Genomic DNA, 20323 nt, shown 5'->3' with positions numbered 1-20323 from the left:
TGAAAAGCAGGTGCACAAATACATTTTCACAGTGTGCTGAGTTGTTTTTATTTACAAGATAGCATTTTATAGTGACTATGAACAAAATGAATGTACGGACTGAAATAACTGCTGATTAAAAGTGTGCTGTGAGAAGGGGAGCCCTAAACTTCCTAATGAAGTCTCAGAGTACAATGAACAAGGAGAAAATACTAATACCTTAGTAGATCCAAATAGAGAATGTAAACATCTAAATGTTCCAGGGCAATGGATTGCAGCTGTGAATTTTTCTAATCTTAAAAAAAAAAGAAGGAATAATTTCTCCAGCAACAATTTTGGTAAATATTGAAAACTACCAACTTAAATTGAAAACTAATTGTGTCAAACCGATGTTCACCCTGATCAGGGTTTCTCAGGGTATCTGACATAAAGGGAATCCTGGGAATCATTTTGATACTTTTACTGTATTTTTTAAAAAAGATCTCAAATCTTTTGGAAGTAAATTATACTGGGCAGAAGAGAGTCCAGCCACACACAATACAGTTTTAGGCAACTAGAAATTATGATCAAAAGGCTATTTCCAAGCTGGGGGGGGGTCCCTTTTAGCCTCAAAGACTCAGCTGGCTGTATTTACTTCCAAGACAAATGACCCTCCTGGAAAAGGCTTGCTCCCTTCCCCCCTTCAAAGTAAACAGTCCAAGATCATTATTTCAGTGCCTCTTTCTCTTCCTCCATCTAAATCTATGCATGACACGTTTTTCCAGAACATACAATGGTAGGAATTTCAGAGATTTACCTGAGCAGTCACTTAACATGCAAAGGGGTGAGCGGTGGCCATCCAAAGGACAGGCAGGTCTTTAGCAACAGCCTCTTGTTTTGTGACCAACTTTTGAACTATTGCCATCATAGCATGGTGTCCTCCCATATAATGGTCACATAAATACTTACAAGATTTCAGTATATTTGCAATTTATCTGAAATTGCGTCTTTGGGGTTTGACGTCTGACTCTAGAGTTTGTCAGTTAACGGTCTGGAAGGGCTTGGAGGAGAATTGGCAATCTTTGCCATTTCTTAGAGTTCTGAAAAAGAGTTGTAGATTCCACTAAGGAGAAAGATCCCCTCAGGAGGGTGAAATGACAGTCTCTCTCTTTCTCCTTCCCATTCTTCATTTATTATTAAGCCTTACAATCAATATCTGGGCCAAGAAACGAGTTCTGAAGGGGTTCTTCAAGTTGCACTCTTGCTCCCATTTTAATCCATTAACTAGTAGTCTTCAGTTTGTTGATGACTTTTTTCTCTTTGACCCTTCGGTTCTGGAACCAGATTGTAACCTGCCGCTCGGAAAGGTTAGTGGTGGCTGATATCCGCCTCCGTTTGTCCTTGGTAATGAATTTGTTTGTAGCGTATTCCCGCTCGAGTTCTTTTAATTGCACCTTGGTGTAAGGGACGCGCTTCTTTCTGCCCCGTCTGTAGGAGCTGGCGTCTGAGGGATGAGAGACCACGTCTGGAAGATAGGGAAGAAGGCAAGTTACACAGCGATCACACCCAGGCCAGGACACGCGATGGTTCGGGTCTGAACCACCCGCCTACCAGCGCCCCACTGCCCTTGGCCGGGGCCCTTCCGCCCAAACCTAGAGGGTCCATGGGGGAAGGAGGGCGGTTCGCTCTGCTCTGCAATGAATTCGCCCAGGGTTCCGGGGGCCACCCCAGCCGAGTCATCCTGCAGGCACAAATTCGCTCAGCTGGCCGGCCCAACGGCCCAGACCGTCTGGGGGAACCCCTCTTCTACACCACTTTGGAGAGGACGAATGCGGGGCAATTTGGTAAAGCGTGTCCAGGTCAATTTCCCATCCATAAGTCGACGTCAAGAAGATGGGGAAGGGCGGGGCGCAGAAGGAAGCCCGTCGGGGTCCCCAGAAACTCTGCGTCCCAGCCATCCCTTGCCTGGCTACCGTGCGGGCAGCGCCTGCCAGCCAGGGTCGGGCCCCTGGGGATGCGGTGCCTCTCGGGGCAAGGCCCGCGCGCGCTCCCGAGCCTGGGGTCTACCGGAGTGAGTCGGGGACGGGCGCAGACGCAAGAGCAGATCCGAAGGCCCGGGGCTGAGACGGGGGAGCCATTTACCGGGCAGAGTGGACTTCCAGAGGTGGGGAGGCTGCGTCTGCTCTTTGGGGCAGTACATTTGGCCGTTCCAACCGTTGGGCAGCGCCCAGGGCTGGTAGCTTTCCATGGGCAGACCCAGGGGCTCGTGGCGCGACTCGCCGGGACCCGCGAGGCCCGGCACCACTGGCATATCCAGGTAGCCGGGCACCGGCTGGTGGTGGTGGTAAGGCCCGGGAGCGTAGCCCTGGTGGTAGAAGGCGAACTCCTTGGCGCGCGAGCTGAACTCCTCAGCCGCGGGCCCGGCGGTGTCCATGTACTTGTCCGCGAAGGCGGCGGCGGCGGCCGAGGCGGGCTGCGCGCACGACTTGATGGCGTTGGGGTGCGGGCCCATGCGGGCGCACGGGTAGTAGCCGCTGCCGAAGTAGCCGTAGGGCAGCGCGGCGGGCCCCGACGAGCTCTGCGCCGCCGCCGAGCAGGGGCTGCACTGCTTGGCGGCCTCGGCGCCCGCCGGGCCCGCGGGCCCGGGCCCGGCCGAGGACGACGCGGCGGCGGCGGCGGCGGCGGCGGCGGCAGCGGCGGCGGCGGCGGCGGCGGCCGACGGGGGCGCCTCCCCGGGCGCGCTGCTGTAGGCGGCGGCGGCGCCGGGCGCCAGGGGCGCGGGGTGCGCCATCAGGTTCCGGCACTGGTTGGCCGCGGCGGCGGCGGCGGCGGCGGCGGCGGCCGCCACCGAGAAGTTGCCCCCCGCGGCCGCGGCCGCCGGGTGGGGGAAGCCCCCGCCCCCGGCCCCGGCCGCCGCCGCCGCCGCCGCCGCCGCCGCGGCCGCCGCCGCCCCTTCCATGTTCTTGTTGAGCTCGTCGGCCACCAGGCCGCCGCCGTTGTCGTAGAGGAACATGACGGTGGGCTCGATCCAGCGGGGGTGGAGGAGCACGGAGGCTGTCATAGCCCGAGCCGCATGGAGAAGACCCCAGTGGCGCTGTTTTAAAAAGCCCCCAAGAAGTGAAGAGCGCGCGGCGCGGGGCCGGGGCCCGAGCGAGGGGGGCGGATCGCGCCCCGCGGGGTCGCGCCAGGCGGCCGCCCATTGGCCCGGCCCGGCCCCCGCTCCGCCCCCGGCGTATGCAAAGCGGGCGGCTCCCGGGCCGGCGGCTCGCGGTCCCCAGCGCCGGCGCCCGCCGCGAGGCCGCGCACCCGGCACCCCGGGAGAGGCGGGTTCCGGGCGGGTGGGGGCGCACGGCCCAGCGGGTGGGGCGCGCGCGAGCCGCGCTGCCTTCGGGACGACCCCCGCGGGGCCGCCGCGGCTTCGCGAGGAGGGGAGGGGGCCGGGCGTGCGTTGGGGCTGCGACTTGAGGACAGTAGGGACGGGTCAGGTAATTCGGCCGTGGCCTGAGGAGCTGGGCTATTTTCGGGACAGCGGGGTGCTGCTGGCGGGAGGTGGGCGCCGGGTGGAGAGAGATTCTGGCCCGGTTTGCGTTCCAGAATGCCGCTCAGCTTTCCGCATCAGCGCGACCCCAGCACAGACCCCGGCGCTTTCGGCGTCCGCCGCGTCGCGATCGACCCAGGGAGACATTTGCTGCGGCATTTGCTGCCGTCTCTTCGTGCGGATGCGCCCGGGTCGTGGGCCCCGGAAAACTGGGGGCTGTCCTGGAGAGCCCCTATCCTGTGCTCCGTACACGCGCTCTCTCTTAGGCTACCAGACTCTGAGAGACCCACCACACCCACCCCGACACACACGGACGCAGACGGATCTTGATTACACACTCACACCCCATGCACTGTTCTTCACGACCCCAGGAAGAGCCTGAAGGAGTCTGGGATGGGGACGTTCCATCCACCGGCCTGTCGCCCCCGGATTCCCGCAGCTTCAGGGGGCTTGGAGTGGGACCTGTTCTGGAAGTTTTAGAAAAACATGCCCCGACTGGGCGCCGCTTGGGACGTGAACGTCCTTCACTTCCCGTTCTTGGGGCCCATACAGAATGGGCCAGCGTTGATTCTCCAGACACTTGGGCGCTCTCTACTTTACTGCCTTTTGGAGACTGCGGAGAGGGGTTCTTTGGGGTCACTTTATGCCTTTCTCACACGGAGAATTAGGGGAGTGTTGTCTCCAGCCTGCAAAAGGGTGCCGGGCCCTCTGTCTAAGAGCTCGCGTTTGGAGAAGCTGCGCCTCTCTGTCCGGGAAGTGTGGCCCTTTCCCGAGAGTCCCAAAATATTCCTCGTGCTGCAAGTCCAGCAGTCCCCAGATCTTGATGAGAGGTCCTTGGGGTCCTGCTCCTCTGGGGGCGCATACTTGCACTTCCAATATTGCAGGCTGTGTACTGGTCAGATGCCCAGAAGGGCAGCAAGGGGTTCAAAGTGAAAGTGGGTGTATTCCGTGGGAACAGTGCGGGATGAGGCTAGTGCTGGATCTCTTCCACCCGAGGTGGACCTGCGGGGAGTTTCCAGGGTTGGAACTTCCCTTTGGTCCCAGCTGGCACACTCAGTTCTAAGCCCAGGGCACAGGGCACAAAAATACCCTGCCCTTCTCCCTTTGGCCCAGTCTTTGCAGTAAGACCCTTGGTCTTCCTGCCGTGTTTGACCGACTCTGCTGGGTTCCGGCTTTTATCCTCCCTGTTCTGGGCTCTGCTCTTACCAATGTATGTGCAAACCAATAAAACCTCCTATGACGCTCCCCCCCCCCCCATCATACACGGTACACATTCCCAGTGTGTCTGTGTCTGTTCCCTTCAGTCGTTTTAGTAGATCCAGGTAAATATTGATTTACCCCCAGTTTGCCTCCTTCCTCTGGCCATTTGCAGACTAAGGAACTGGCCTCCAAAGAGACTTGATTTTTGTGTTACTTTCCAGCCCCTTCTCCCCCCCCTTTCATCCTCCAAGAGCCATTGTAAAACTCGCAGTGACAAAGAGAGTGGGTAGGGTTTGAGGCCCCTGTTCCTGAGGACTTGAGTGCTGTTTTACATACGGGTCAGACACGGCTAGAGGCCAAGGTCAAGTTGAAAGCTGCAGTCTAGCCAGTGTGCGAACTGCAAGCCCGGAGACTCAGGACCCCCTGTGCTGTACAAGGCCCACCTCGCTCTATGCCTTTTACCTTTGGAGTTCTTTTTTTTTTTTTTTTCTGGCTCCCATTTGGTTCCTCGGCTTTTTTTCTTTTCTTTTTTTTTTTTTTATGCTGCCTTCGTGGAGTTTTGGGGCGGTGTTTACAGACTCTTCTTCTCTGCCTCCGCCCTGCTCTTGGCCCGAGATTTGAGCCTCCTCTGTTTTCCAGCCAGACCCGGAAAAACGAAAATACAGCTCAGGGAGCCCCCAACAGCCAGCGCTTGTGCCAGCTCACCTCTGGCCATGGCACAGCTGCTGGTGCATGCAGTGGGCCAAGGCTAACTCCACATTCTTCCCGCCCTCTCTCTGCTTCACGGAGACTGGCAGGAGCCTGCATGCAGATGGAGGAAGGGTTCAACTCGACCGGCTGCCCAAGTAAACTGGGTCTCTTCTCACCATAATGCTACAACAAGATTATCTTGTCTGCTGAGGAGCTCTAAGCAGGTTTGTCTGGGGGAGATGGCAGGGAGGGGGTGAGGGGAGACTTTGCATTGCATCTCAAATTAGGCTTTGCTCCCCAAACATGGTGGCAAGATTATTTCTTAAGCTTGATGGTGTAAATTATCTGAATATTTTCTCAGATTCCCAGAGCTCCCTATTTCAAAAGCCATCCAGAAACAGGTTTCAGAGGCTGCCTCCTGCTCGCTCATCCCTTCTTATATCATGTCTCTGCATCTCCGCTAGAGCAGAAAGGATTTTTCTAGCAGGCCAGTCTGCGTCGACATGCCTGCAATGTTTTGAAAATGCTTCAGTTACTGAGTTGTAGTCACCAACCAGTGACAATGGTCCTAGAATTTGAATGGGATACATGAATAATTTTTTAGACTCCTGTCTCTAGATATCTTTGGAAACATCATTTTTTCCAGTTTATCCTTTGCTGAAGGACTGAAGAGCTTCCTCCATGACTACCAGTAACGATTTCCAAGTCTCTTATTCCACCAGGCAGTCACCAAACCCACTGAGTTTGGAAAAAGGCAAGTCGAAGGGCAGGAAGGAGCTGGAATACAATCTGGGAGGCAAGGGGCTGCACTTTCTCCTTAATAGTAAGGTCAAAAGCTCCTCTTCCTGGGCCAGAGAGTGGTTAGGGCTCTTGCCTTGCACTGGGCAGATCCATGTAGTCCCCCTGAGCCCGCCAGGAATGATCGCTGAGCTCAGAGCCAGGAATAACCCTAGAATGTCACTGGGTATGCTCTCCCCCACCAAACCAAACCAAACAAAACATACCTCACCTACCTGGCCAGCTATTGGGGCATACCCCTTTGCACCTTCCCACTACTTTGCTGTCCACTGAATTCAGGAATACCTATAGAGTTAAAGGAAGTACCATACCATCAACTTGAATCTTGGCAGCACAATTTTATTGTCAGATTCTTTGTGGACAAGGCTGGGGGAGCCACTGCACACCCCATCCCCATGGCAACTGCCAGCAGAGGCTGGGGTGGAAGTGGGCTCTACTTGGTGCTCTCTGATTTCCCCCGGGAGGAACCCTGACTGGAGCAACATGGGCAAGATGGGAGGAGGCAGCCCCTATGGCTTGGCCTTTGTTCGGGGAGCTGCCAGACCATTTCTCCTGCCAAACGGTTGGCAGGAATAGCTTCTCCGCTTCTAGAGCCGGCCAGCATGCCCTGCAGGGCTTGGGTATCCTGGACTCTTCTTCCCCAGAAGAAAGAGAAACTTGCTGTGTTTTTCTGGACTTGCTATCAACGTGGGTCACAGGGCCCTGGGCTCCCAGCGTGCTGGCAGCTAAGAGGACAAAGGGAAACCATGTTTTAATCGAGTTTGATTTTCACTAGCAAATGAAATTTACCTGCTCTCACTTTAAGTCAGAGGAGGCTGTCAGCACTTCCCTGGCACTATTTCTGCATGCAGCCAGCATTAGGATAAACATTCCTCTCTGGGTTTTAAAGACACTTTGTATTTCAGGATATTCATGTGTTTCTAATGTATCCAAGCAGCTTTACAAGCAGAGCCGCATTTGCAGAACATCTTAACCCTCTCTGTCCCGCCTCAGGAGGGGTGGGGGCACAGAGATAAAGCAAAGGCAGAAAGATCCCCTCGGGAAGGAAAATAGGGCTGAGGAGCTCAGGCTGGCTAAGAGGCAAAGAGAAAGGGAAAGGGGAGACACCTATTGAGAAGAGGTTGAGAAGAGGAGAGACAGCACCTTCAAATGTACCCCATATTCCACCCCACTGTTTGGAAGAGAGAGGACTGGGTGTCGCTTTGTTCAGGTTCCGGGCAGATTTTGTGAGTTTTCCCACCTTTTCCAGCGTAGAAGCCATACTCAGATGGGGTAGGGGAGCTTCCAAGAAACATGGCTCCTGTGTGTATGTGTGTGTGAAAACGCTTGTTGAAGCTTTCCTTCCAGATTTTTTTTTTCGGTTAGTTCTTTGGGCCACACCTGGAGGTGTGCAAGGCTTATTCCTGGCTCTGTGCTCAGAAATCACTCCTTGCAATACTGGGGAATATGTGAAAAGGTACCAGGGATCCAACTCTGGTCAGCCTTATGCAGGGCAAGTGTCTTAACCCCTGTACTATCTCTTTGGTGGCTATCCTTCCAGATTCCAGTGGACTTGAAACATTTAACAAGGCAGAAAAGGGCCTGAGACTGTGGAGACAGTGTGGGACTATGGCAAGTCACTTGGCAACTAATTTGATGTTAACAGCGAAAACGAGCAAATGCAAGGTGGGGAAAAGCGCAAGGGTCCACCTTGCCTGTCAGAGCCCTTCTTTATAGGTTTGGAACAGAGCGGGTTTTTTTTTCCCTTTTTTGCAGGAACAGTGCCTGGCTGTTGGCGGATTCTGAGGTTCTGGTATCATATTCTTCAGGCAACCGGTGCATGGCACCTCAAAAAAAATTATAATAATGGGAGCCCAAAGAGGAACCCAGTTCCAGTTCCGGCGGATTTTCCGCCCCAAAGTGCCTGAGCAGAGAACAGGAAGCGCCTTCTTCATCTCCCCTTTTTTGAGAACAACCAGACCCAGTTCCAAGATCCCTTGAGGAACACCTTGACTCCGGCACACACTTCCTCTGGTTGGCACAAACTGGGAGGCGCAGCGGTCTCTGATGTCGCGGCAGCCCTGAGGTCGGGGCTCCCGGCGTGGGCGGCGGCCGCCACCGTTGTCTGGACCTGGAGAGGCAGCCTAGGTCTGTGGGCCGGGCGCCGCATTCGATGTGGATGCCGATGTGCTCGCGGAAGGGAGGAGGAGCACGACCCCAGGGCGCGGCGGGGCGATGGGCCACCCGCGAGTGAGCGAGTGAGCGTCAGGGGCCTCTGCCTGGGCGCTGGCTGGGCGCCGCCACGCCCGCGCAGCTCGGACATTGCCACACTGAAGGGGCCTGAGGTCTCCCTGTCCCCATGCTCCCTCCCAGCCACTGCTGAGGGGCCGCCAACCACCGTCTCCACCCACCAACCCCATCCTAGTTCTATGCTCACGCAACAAAAACAGGAAGCCAACCCCGCTCTGTGAATTCCTGATTTGCACAAATACACGGAAAACACAGCAGACGGCGTGGGAAGGAAACGAGGCTTGGAGGGCAATCTGGTCCCAGGGAGCGAAATGCAGCTAGGCTGCCACGCGGCCTGGCCAGCAGGGACCCATCTCTCCCCAGAACCCTCAAAACACCAGCGTCCCAAACACACACAATTTTTCTCCTTCCTTCTGACCAAAGCAAGTGGGGCAGGAAAATCTTCCAGTGCAGGCACGAGGGAAGTCGGGACTCAGTCCCAGAGAAGACCCGGAAGGTGATTGACTTTTAGGGGCCCTTCAGACACTGTAGTGAGGAAGATGTGGGTGACTGTGGCGCACATAGATCTACAGATCAACTCTGCAGTAAGCACCGTAAGTGCTGGCATCCCGCCTCTTAGGGAGGGCATGCAGCCATCACAAGTGCTAATGAAGGAGCTTTCATTCACTCTGTCTGGCCTGCCAAGCCGCATGCTTCTGGGCGGTTGGTATCTTCTGCTGATTTGTGCAACGGATCCTCATTCCCATCCGTCGGCTTGGGAGACACTCGAGCCCCAGTGGAAGGCGAGTCCTCACCGCGATTTACCTGGTGTGTGAGTCTTCCCCGGTGCAGTGGCCGGCCAGACCCGGCCGAGTAGGCTGGGAGCCGTGATGGGGCTCTCGGTGCAGCGCCGCTCTTTGTCCCGCTGCGTCAGCCCCTCTCGGCCCAACACTGGGGAAACGGAGCAGCTCAATAAAAACTTTTGATATTAGTTTTTATGAGTATTTACACTCTATTCAGCAGAGTTGAATATGGAAGCTCCACTACTCAGCCCCTAACCTTGGGTTTGGATGCTCAGTTTATGAGTTGGGGAAAGAAGCTTGCCGGAAAGAAAGCAGAAAGCATGGGAATGGCCGGCTCATTCCGGAGAATTGAAGAAGGAGGTTTTTTCCGTTCTAGAAAAATGAAGACTAACGGTTCAGGTGTAACCCAACACACTACATTTTTATCTGAGCCCTGAATAGGAATTTACTCCCTACCCCGCTCAGACGCTTTTGCCTAACAGAACACTTAAAAAAAAACAACACAACCTTTTTATTATAGAATTTTCCAAACACAACATATAACAAAAACCTATATACCCAGTACATTTAACCACTGATTCCACTTTGTTTCACATTTTGTTATCCACAACCACTCTTTATTGCTGGAGTATTAGAAATTTCACTCCAGATATCGCAATTCCCAATGTACGATTTTGAGGATGAGTTTCAGGGTTGAGAAAAATCGCTTACTCAAAGGAATCCTATTTCAGAGGGTCAGGGGTTAGTGCGTTTGAACTTGGGTTGCTCTGTTTGAAAGCCAGAATGAGCTTGAGGGTTCTTGCAAGAGAAATATGAATTTTAAATGAGAGATTTTGAGTAAGCAGCTTCTCTGAATTTTTACATTTCTTCTTTATTGAAACTACAAAAAGTATAAGAAAAAAAACAAAAAAATTCCCCTGAGTGTTATTCTTTATTTGGAGTTTGTTTTTTTTAAATTGCTGAATAAGGGTTTGGCCAGGTGATGAAAATCAATTCTTGGTCCTTTTGATGTTCTAAATTAACATGGATTCCTTAATTATTGGGCAAATGATCATTTCCCCTCCCAACATACTCCCCGGTAGAAAACAAAAAGATTTCTAATGATTAAGCCAAAGGGGAAATCTTGTGCTGGATTCACATATTATTACTGAAACTGAAATTTTCAAGGAGAGATATAATTCTGAGCACAAAAAAATCTCAGCAGCAAACTACTGAAAAGAATTAATGGTGCCATTGTGGTTTGTTTGGTTTGGTTCAATTGAAAATTGAAAATAAGTACAATGCCCAACAGCAAATGCTAGAGAATGATTTAAATAAAACCCTTGGCAACTATAGAAGGCAAAAGGGTAAAAATAGAAAATAGCAAACCATTGAATTTGACCAGCAAGCCCTATACCAGCCAAAGACTTAATAAGCTGTAACCCTGTTCGTTTGGGTGAATATTAATCATCCTTTTGATGGCAGTTTTGTTAGTTTGCATTTGGATTGTTTATGCTTCCTGAATTATTATTTTTATTTTTTTGAGGAGCTGTTAAACATCCGGTTGCTTTTATGCTAAGTATATAACTGCGGGTTACATTTTTAAAAAGCTATTTGGCTTAACTCATGTGGGATGTGTAAATTAAATAAAAGGAGAAATTATTGCACAGATTTTCTATAACTTTCTAACAACTCCAACTCTACCCAGCAGAAAAGCCCTTGGAGCCACCAGCCTGAGTGTCTCGCTGGGCAGCCCGAGCTGCATGAACTTCATGGATCTCTATGGACATTTTGGCTTGGGCACAGCTACTTGGCCAAGGCCACTGGGGACCTCATTTCAAGATGGGGATCTCTGGCATTAGAGATTGGTGGAGATCACGAAATACTCCGCCATTAGTATACTGCAGAATACTCAGCAGATTCAGAGAAAGAGCGAGTTGGGAAGAAAAAAGCCACAGAAAAGCTAGAGACAAGAGGAAGGGAGAGATGGGAGGGCTGAAAGAAGCTACAAGGAAAGCACAATTTCCAACCCAAAGTCCAGTCACAGCTGCATAGGACAGGCCTGTGATTTTAATGCTCTGAAAAAACCCGGTCCCTGCAGAAACCTGGCTGGTGGGGAGCCCCTGGCTGGTTAAATGGGGACAACTTAGGCTTCAAGCCTCCCTGTGGTTCCTTCAAATGCATGGAAAATAATTTGGCAGTGAGACACGAATTCGGATCCCAGAGTTAACTGTCCGCGAGAGAACAGACCCACTCATTAGAAGTCAAGGCAAGGGATTCTGACTGCTATTATCTACCTCAGCACAGCTCAGGAGCCAGGCTTGGGATAACCCTGGAGCCTGCTAGCAATTACTCTGCTCTCAGCCGCTTTTACAAAGACCATATTTCTTTACATTTCTCGGACCTAATGTGGGGTTATGTTGGGTCATGGGACCCTTGGCTGGTGCAAAGTAATTCGATGTCACCGAGAGCAAGCCGACTCATTTGTCAGGAAGGATAAACGTCCCCATGGCCTGGGCTGGGAGCAGAACCAAGCAGATGGGGGCTGGCCCAGGCTATGGTTCTGGTTCCAGCTGGCTTTTAGCCACTGGTTCAGGGTGGGCTTGGCCAGGTGGGCTGGGAAGGGGCTTTCCATCTCTAGACACCCCATGCCCAGGTGGTGTGTGTCCCCGGAGTGAGTTCTGTTCCAAGCCCCAACAGCGGTCTACTGAGCACAGTGTTTGCCAGCTTGCTCCAAACCATGGGTTCTCAGACTGATTTGCTCTTACAGAATCTGGATTTTTCCTTCCCTGGAGTTAAGCTGGTGAAGCCAGCTGCAATCCCTCCCCCATCCACATTGACTAAGACTCCAATGGTCTGTGACAAACTCAGGAAAATCGTAGGTTTTTTTCGATGACTGCTGGAATGAGCCATCTAGCTGAAAGGTGATAAGAACGAAGAGAGAGGAACCGTTGCCCTTGTATTCTTTGGGGATCACTTTTGTCTGTGACAAGATTGGCTAATGGAAGGGCTCCAAGCTATTTGCAGAGAATAACCTCATTCATTGTTTTCAGTTAACTTCAGCTTGTTATATATATTTTTGAAGTGGGGTAAGTAGATAACACAAAGGGTTTGCCCCTGTTTGAGGATCCCCTCTAGTCCAGGTCTGTGGTAGGGGTGGGAAGAAAACTTGATGAGTGAGAAGAAGGGAGAGAGGAGACAATTCCCTCAGACTGACCCAGCGGGCATGTAGGGGTGGAGTGAGGGTGCCCGTCTATAAAGGCAATTGCTTGCAGTCATCCGCCGCCCCTGCGGCACCCACTCCAGAGAGCCTAGCAAGGCTGCCAGTGGAGCGTGGGCCCCCAGTTGGCGGCGCAAAATCTTGGGGTTCACACATGGAAACCCGCAGGATACGTGCCCACTTGGTCTTCCTTGTCATTTCCAAAACGACCTGGGGCAGTTCATCCTCCTGATTCCAGATGGAAACAAAGCCACAATAACAAGGGACGTATTTGCTAAAGTGGTCTGCTAGGACCCCTGAGGAGGGCCCCCTCACTCCCACCTTCGACTCTAAACCAGGTGAAGCCTCCAGTAGAGAAACGGAAATTGGCACGTTTGCGGCCGCCAGGAGGCTCAGGGATCCGCCCCGCCCCGCCCCTCAGTCCCCGGTCCCCGGGGGTTCCTGCTAAGCAGAGGCACCGCGGCGCCTGTCGAACCAAGGTAAGAGAACAGGCCATTCCCCAGGGCGCGGCTCATTTCCGCGGGCTGGTGAGAGACGCTGAGTCCTGCCGGTGTGGGGACAGAACGGCAGGACAAGGTCCGACGGCCCCGCGCGACTCGCGGGCTGGGCTCCTCCAGCTCCGCACTGCCCGCACCCCACTCCAGCCCGCAGGTGGTCGAGGCCGAGGGGCTGGCGGGCTGGCCTGAGGGCCTCCAGCCTCACCTGGAATCTGCAGGGATCTGTAGGCCCCCAGAGTAACTGTGGACCCTCGAGGAGAACCCACATAAGGCGCTGCAGGACGCCACCCCTCTCCAGGTTCAGGAGCTCCAGGCAGAGTCAGAGGAGAACCGGGGGTCCTGGGTCCCGCACGTCCTCAGCTGGCTGGCCGCGACCTCGAGTGGAGAGAGAAAAGCCAAGGAGAAGTGCAATCTCTTTTGTCCTCGGTGGAAGCGGCGCTTAGGTCCGGTGTAGAATCCCAACCTCAGCCCTGGAATCTTGGAGAGAGTCGCGTGCGGCGGAGCGGCAGCCCTGGAAGGGGCGGGGGGCTTCTCTTTTCGGCCCTCCCATCCCCACCCGTTCCGGTGGCGGCCACTGTCGGGTGGAGGATGCGCGCGCGGCGCCGCTGCAGTGGCGGCTTCTCGCCACTAGATGTCTTCCCAGTTAATCGCAAACGAGGCGCTCGGGCGGCTCCCGGCGCCCGAGACTCGGTTTCCCTCGCCGCCTTTTGAAGTTGGGCGTTGGGCCGAGAAAGCAAACCTCTTTCTTCCTTTCTTTCTCATGGAGTCCGCCCTGAGCCCCAAAGCCTGCTCCTGGAAATCCACGAGAATCAAACACCGGCTCCCCGCCGGCCGCGTCTGACGCTCACGCCATTGGAATCCTTTTATGACCTTTGATGTGTTTAAATAACATGGCAAGGCTGAGTACACACCTCGGATTAAACTTTAATCGGCTGCAGTCAAGGTCGCCCAGGTGGTAAATGCGTTTCCTCTGACGTCTCCTGGCCGACACTGCGGGATCCAAGGTCTGGGCTTTGGGCCCCCACTGTGCCCTCCGCCGCCTCTACCCAGGCGTGGGTAGGAGCCAGGACAGGGGCCAGAACTCGGGCCCGGGAGCTCTAAAGAGGAAATAGGATAGGAGGCAGACACGCAGGGTGGGCTAATGACCCTAGCACAGCTTTTATCGCTACTAGACAGAGCAGTTAAAAATTCGGAGGAGCACTTCCCGTTTCCCCTGCCTCGCAGAACGGTTGTCGCTCGAAAGCCATGGTCAGTAGCAGCGCGATTATTCCCGCCTGTGGGATTTTGGGTGCCCGAAGACAGGTGGGGATGGCTGGTACTGATGGTGTTGTCAGGTTGGCTGGTGGTTTGGAAGGCTCCCAGGCCATTTGGGGTAGGTGAGGAACCAAACCAGCCCATAACTGCCCTGACCCTGCCAGGCCACCCTGGAGTGATCCTTGAGCACAGAGCTAGGAGTAAACCATGGACACTGCCAAATGGAATACAAACCTTGCAAAGCCCTAGGGTTTGATCCCTGGCACTTTATGGTACCCACAATAGAAATTTTAAAAAGCAATGAAAATTTAAAAGGGGGCTATATACATAATGGTTGGAAGGAAAGCTACATAAATGATCAACAACAATATTTTCCTCAGGCAGAACTTGAAGTTAGAGGGTTAGGGTGGAGAATTCACTTTTTTTTTTTGCTGTAAAATTCTTTTGTGTTATTTGTAATTGTGCCCCAGTTTCATGTATTAGCCTTTGGGTTACAGTCCTTAGAAAATAGGAGTCCTATTTACCTCGTGAGCAAACATCCCTCTGGAGAATTTCCTTTGTAGCAAACTATACCTGGATTCAGAGAGATGAGGCACACTAAAGCTTAGATCTCAGGCTCAAAAGCACCCGATTCAGTTTCCATCTCCCTAGAGTGCCCTCAGGCCTTTCTCAGTTAGTTTCACCATAACTGGATGTAAACTTGCCAGTTCAGAATACAGTTTTTGTCTTTCACAGTCTTTTTATTGTCTAAAAAAAAAAAATGGATCAGAGCTGGGCAAACTGCTCAAAGGGCCAGAGTTTTGCATGCAGGAGTCCCAGGTTTAATCCTCAGCACCATAGGCTTCCCCTGAGGGTAGCCACCAAACACAACTTGGGCCAGCAACAAAACAAAACCCAAAACAAAACTTCCAAGAATTAAAAATGAATCAAAGCACTATTTGAAACTCCTCCGATAGAATACTGTGTGCATGAGGGTTTGTAGGCAGGCCTCATACACTTCATTAGAAATAGAGATTTTAAAAGGGGGGGTTGGGGATGGAGCTATATAGCACATCGGGTAGGGCATTTGCTTTGCAAGCAGCCAACCAGGGTTCGATTCCCAGCGTCCCATATGGTCCCCCAGCACCGGCAGGAGTAATTCCTGAGTGTATGAGCCAGAAGTAACCCCTGTGCACTCCGGGTGTGACCCAAAAAGCCAAAAAAAGAAAAAAAGGGGGGAGGGGAGGAGTAATAGTACAGTGGGTACTTGCTTTGCACATGACCAATACAGGTTCTATCCCTGGCGCTAGATGTAGTCTTCTGAGCACTGCCAAGAATGTTCCCTGAGCATAGAGCCAGGAGTAAGCCCTGAGTACTGCTAGGTATAGCCCCCAAACAAAAACAAATAAACAAACAAGAAGAACTAGAGATTTCCTCAGTCCCCAGTCATATTGGAAACAAAAAATATCTTCATGTGTATCTTGCTTTGTCAATTCTTTGCCTCAGTTGTCAAAAAGCTCCACATACTTGACTGATGGTTTGACTTCTTGAGCTGGGGACAGTACCTGAAGTTAGTTTTAAAGTGTTTTATTCCTGAAGCCTTCTGGTGCCTGGTAGTAACCCCTGAGCATTGCTGGGTGTGACCCAAAAAGCAAAAAAAAAAAAAAAAAAAAAAGTGTAACATTCTGGGTTCTTAAGATTTTTATGTTTTGTTACATGTAACTTCTATGGAAATTAATATATATGTATATATATATATAAATATAGAGGGGGGCACATTCATGCAGCTCAGGGCTTACTCCTGACTCTGCTCAGGGATAAATCCTGGTGGTGCTCAGGTATACATTGCTGAGAATCAAATCTAGGGCCCTGTACTATCTCTCTGACTTCTCTCCATCTCTCTTTCCCTCTCTTTCCCTCTCTCTCTCTTTCTCTCTCTCTCATAAACACACACACATATTTTTAACCACACCCAGTGATGCTCAAGGTTTATTCCTGGTTCTGAGCCGGGGGTCACTCCTGGCAGGGCCCAGAGACCATATGGGGTTCTAGGAATTAAACCCAGATAAGCTGCATGCAAGTACTACCTGCTGACCTGCTGTTCTATCTCTCGGCCCTCTGTTACCTCTAAAAAGATTTTTTTTCCTGCTTTTTGGGTCACCCAGGAATGCACAGGGGTTACTCCTGGTTTTGCACTCAGGAATAATTCTTTGAGGTGCTGGGGGGGGGGGGGACCATATGGGATATTACAATCTAACATGGATCGGCCCCTGCAGGGTGAACATCTTACCTGCTGTACTATCGCTCCAGCCCCTAAAAGGATTTTTAAATGCCACCTCATAACAACCTGTGTAATATGTCTCAAAGTTATTATAATCATATCTATTTTACAAAAGGACTAAGACTTACGGGGAGCTGAGTGACCCCAGCCTTAAGAAAAGAAATGAGCCCTGCCCAGCTGCCGGCTCCCAGTCTGAGGCTTGGACTGGTCACTAGTTCTTCCCAGGAACATTCTCAGCTCTAGCAGGAAACAACTGGACTTGGAGAGGCTCTTCTGAGTCACTGCGAAGCCTGGGGAAGCCTGGGGATCGGAATCTTTATTTTTTAATTTTTAAAAAAATATTAATTTTTTAATTAGTGAATCACCATGAGGGTACAATTACAGATTTACACATTTTCGTGCTTGTGTTTCTCTCATACAATGTTCAAGAACCCATCCCTCCACCACCAAGAAATTCACGTCATTGTCACTGGGGCTGGAGCAATAGCACAGTGGGCAGGGCGTTTGCCTTGCATGTTGCTGACCCAGGTTTGATTCACAACATCCCATATGGTCCCCTGAGAGCCGCCAGGGGTGATTCCTGAGTGCATGAGCCAGGAGTAACCCCTGTGCATCACAAAGTGTGGCCCCCCCCAAAAAAAAAGAAAGAAAGAAATTTACATCACCTCCCCATTGGGAACCCCAGTCTCCCAGGTGACAGGCGGGACACTCACCACTATACTAACAAGGACAGCTGTAGTTTGGGGTCCCCACTCTGAGACCGACAGAGTCTCACTTTCATCTCCTTCAAGAAAAAGGAGGCCTTCAGAGTGTGAAACACATTTTCTCGTCTTTATTTCACATCCCCAACCTGGGAGTACCCCGCAGCAGAGTTTGCATCCCTGAGATGAGATTGTCCCCGCCCGCCTACCCCCAACCCCCACCCCCTTTCAACCTTCAACCATGCACCAGGGTCTTGCCCTCTCCCTAAGGCATAGGCGGAGGGGGGGGGGGAGTGTGTGTGTGTGTGTGTGTGTGTAGGGATGTTGGGAGTGTTCGCAAATAACGGTGTGTCCAGGACATAGAAGTGGTTGTTATTTATTCCAGGCACTGTCGCCTATACCTTCCAAAAATATCGAGCCGAAATAGTTTATTGTCCGGCCTGTCTGCAGCCTGTAATTATGCGTTCAAGATGTGAAACGTTTGCAAAGGCATGAGCTGCTTTCGCTGGCGCAAATCCTCCCTGGGAACCGGGGAGCGCAGGTCTGGAGATAATTAGGTCGTACAGTTGCAAACATTATTCCGCTCTTACTGTAAACTGGCCTGGCCACCTTTACAAGAAGTCAGGAGCGCTGGAAGGACTCAGGCTTACCGGGCGAATTGGTTCCTTCTCCCCCAGCAACACCCCCAACTCCCGGATTGTTCGAAGTGTCTGTCGGGCGACTTCGGAGCCAAACCTGGGGACGCTCCAGTAACCAGACACCGCGGAGCAGCGCAAAAGGGAAGCCGAGGGTCTCCGGAGCCCGGGGCCCAGAGTGCGGCTGGTTGGGCCGGCTGCGGGGCCGTAGGGTCGCCCCCGCCCCTGCAGGGTAGCGCACTCGGGCTCTGACACCCAGTTCTGATGCGTCCTTTTCCCGAGCAGAGGGCGCGCCCGGAGCCCCCAGATAGCACCGGGCTGCTGCGCGCCTTCCGTCGAGGCCCCCGGCCCGCGAGCTGTTCTCCAAGTGCGCGGGCCGAGCTCTGGCTGGCGCGGGACTCTGGGTCGGCCCTTGCTGAGCTGAGCCCGGTGAATTTGCTATTTCGGAGCCCGGGTGCTGCGGGGAACAGCTGGAGAGGGGGATACCTCTCTCTCCAGGCGACGCATCGGCGCCCCAGGGCAGGTCCGGCGCCCCATCGGGTCAGGGAGGCAGTCAGCGGCTCTGGGAAGTATCCCTTCCACACTGCGACCCCCGACAGCCGCCTCAGGCCCCTGTGGAGAGTTACCGCAACAGGGACCACATTCTAGAACGAGGGGGCGCGGTGGGAGGCGACCCCTGGAGACACAAAGGCACCTATGATCTATGTTGACCAGCAGTCTTCAGCCTTCATCTCCCCAGTTTTTCAGTATAGCTCAGGCTTTGCGGGGTGGGGGTGGGGTGGAGAGAAAGTAGGCCCGCTAAGTCCTGCGAAGTCCACCACCCAGCATCTAGACTGTTCATCTCTGGCATCCTGCAGGGAATCTCCTCAAGGACTGCCACTATTTATCATCATCATCATCATCATCATCATCATCATTGTTTTGGGGGCCATGCCTTGCAGTGTTCATGGCTTACTCCTGGATTTGTGCTCAGGGATCACTCCTGGTGGTTTTGTGGGGCCAAATTGGGTGCCAGGGATCAACTCCAGGTATGCTACATGCAAGGCAAGGTACCTACCCTCTGTAATACCTCTCTAGACCCTATTTCATTTCATTTTTTTTTATTTTGCAGGACCAGATATAGAACCTAGGTCTCCTGCAAGCAAGGCACTTTACCACTGAGCACTTCATATGGTTCCCCAAAGCCTGCTAGGAGTGATCCCTGCGTACAGAGCCAGGAGTAAGCCCTGAGCATTGCCGGGTGTGGCCCCCATACCAAACAGTGGTGGGTGAGGACTGAACCCCTCTATTCCTTTCTGTATTGCCCACAGGCAAGGGATTCTTTGCTGGAGATCCCCAAAAGCAGCCCCTGAGGAAACTGTGAGTCTAGGTAAGCTCAGCATCCCCCCTACTCCCTCTGATTCTGTCCTTAGCAAGGCACAGGCTAGAGACTCAGGCCTCTGCTGTAAACAGAACACGAATGTGGGGTACTCCCTTCAGATGGGGTGCACAGAAGAAAATATGGACCCAGTCAGAGAGCATTTTCTGAGGCCAGCTCCAAGGCACAGGGAATAGGCTGGTGGAGAAAGATCTGGAAGATCTTCCAGATTAGGGAGAGAACTCTCACAGGGAAGAAAAACAAAACCCACTAGAAACCTCTAGTTCTTTCTCCAAGTCCATTATCCAAGGAGAATTCATTTGAGCTACTAGAGGTGTGTGTGTGTGTGTGTGTGTGTGTGTGTGTGTGTGTGTGTGTGTGTGTAGCTACTCAGGCTATCAATAACCAGGGCAGTTTCCTGAGATGTGAACTTTCATCACCCCACCCGCCTTTGGGGGTGCCAGACTGGCTACAGAAGGCTAAAGAGAGAGGAAAAGCTGGGTCGTGGTACTGGGTGTCTGTGGCTGCAGTACAAATGCCAGCCTTGACCACCTCTGGGCATCATAAGGTTTCAGGGTTCCCAGACTAGACCAGGAGCATGATAATGGCAACTTAGACTACAGTCTCTGGGATTTGGGGTACAGCCAGTCCCAGCCAGAGTAGGCCAAAGCGCTCTCCCTTGAGACCTTTTCTCTCCATCTTTCCCTTACCCAGAGTGAAAGCACCAGGCTTCCACCTCTTAGAGACCTTGTCCCCCACACCCAACCCCAGGTCCGCTCTGATGGGATGGAGAGACTGGAAAGCTCAGAAAGGGGCCTACTAGATTCCAGAGACTCAAGTAGTGAGTGGCCTCAACCTAAAAACCTGAAAGAAAAAAACCCACCAAAACCCAAACTGTAATCACATTCAGTGCTCTAAAAGCATGTGGCTCCTGCTAACCAAGAGGTTCCTATTCGCTTGCAGAGCAAAGCATTTTTGCAGGCAAACAAGGGATATGGGCGGACAAGACAGGTTTCTAGTGTATTCTGGCTCAGTTCAGAATCAGAGCTTAGCGTGGAGGGCTGCTCTGTGTCCTAGCCTGCTCTCGCAAGTATAACTTTCCTGTGTCTGTCTCTCTCTCTGTCAGAGAACTAAAGCTCACTCCAGCCCTCGCAGCAAGCCAATGGCTGAATGGCTGATCTTCCCCAGACCAAAGCCTTCCTCCTCCTCCTTCTCCTCCTCCTCT

The 20323-nt window shown here is 52.6% G+C and overlaps 1 protein-coding gene across 1 annotated transcript; it reads right to left on the bottom strand.

Annotated features, from left to right (window-relative positions):
• Window positions 1-1238: 1238 nt before the first annotated feature.
• On the bottom strand, window positions 1239-3019 carry HOXA13 (homeobox A13). The gene is made up of 2 exons (XM_004604255.3): window positions 2101-3019; window positions 1239-1483 (listed from the first exon to the last, which is right to left on the bottom strand). The coding sequence occupies exons 1-2, from the start codon at window positions 3017-3019 to the stop codon at window positions 1239-1241; spliced, it is 1164 nt and encodes a 387-aa protein (XP_004604312.3).
• Between the last annotated feature and the right edge of the window lie 17304 nt (window positions 3020-20323).

The sequence above is a fragment of the Sorex araneus genome, chromosome 1 (assembly GCF_027595985.1).
Source record: "Sorex araneus isolate mSorAra2 chromosome 1, mSorAra2.pri, whole genome shotgun sequence".
In the NCBI taxonomy this organism is placed as follows: Eukaryota; Metazoa; Chordata; class Mammalia; order Eulipotyphla; family Soricidae; genus Sorex; species Sorex araneus.
This window is presented reverse-complemented; position numbering and strand designations above follow the sequence as displayed.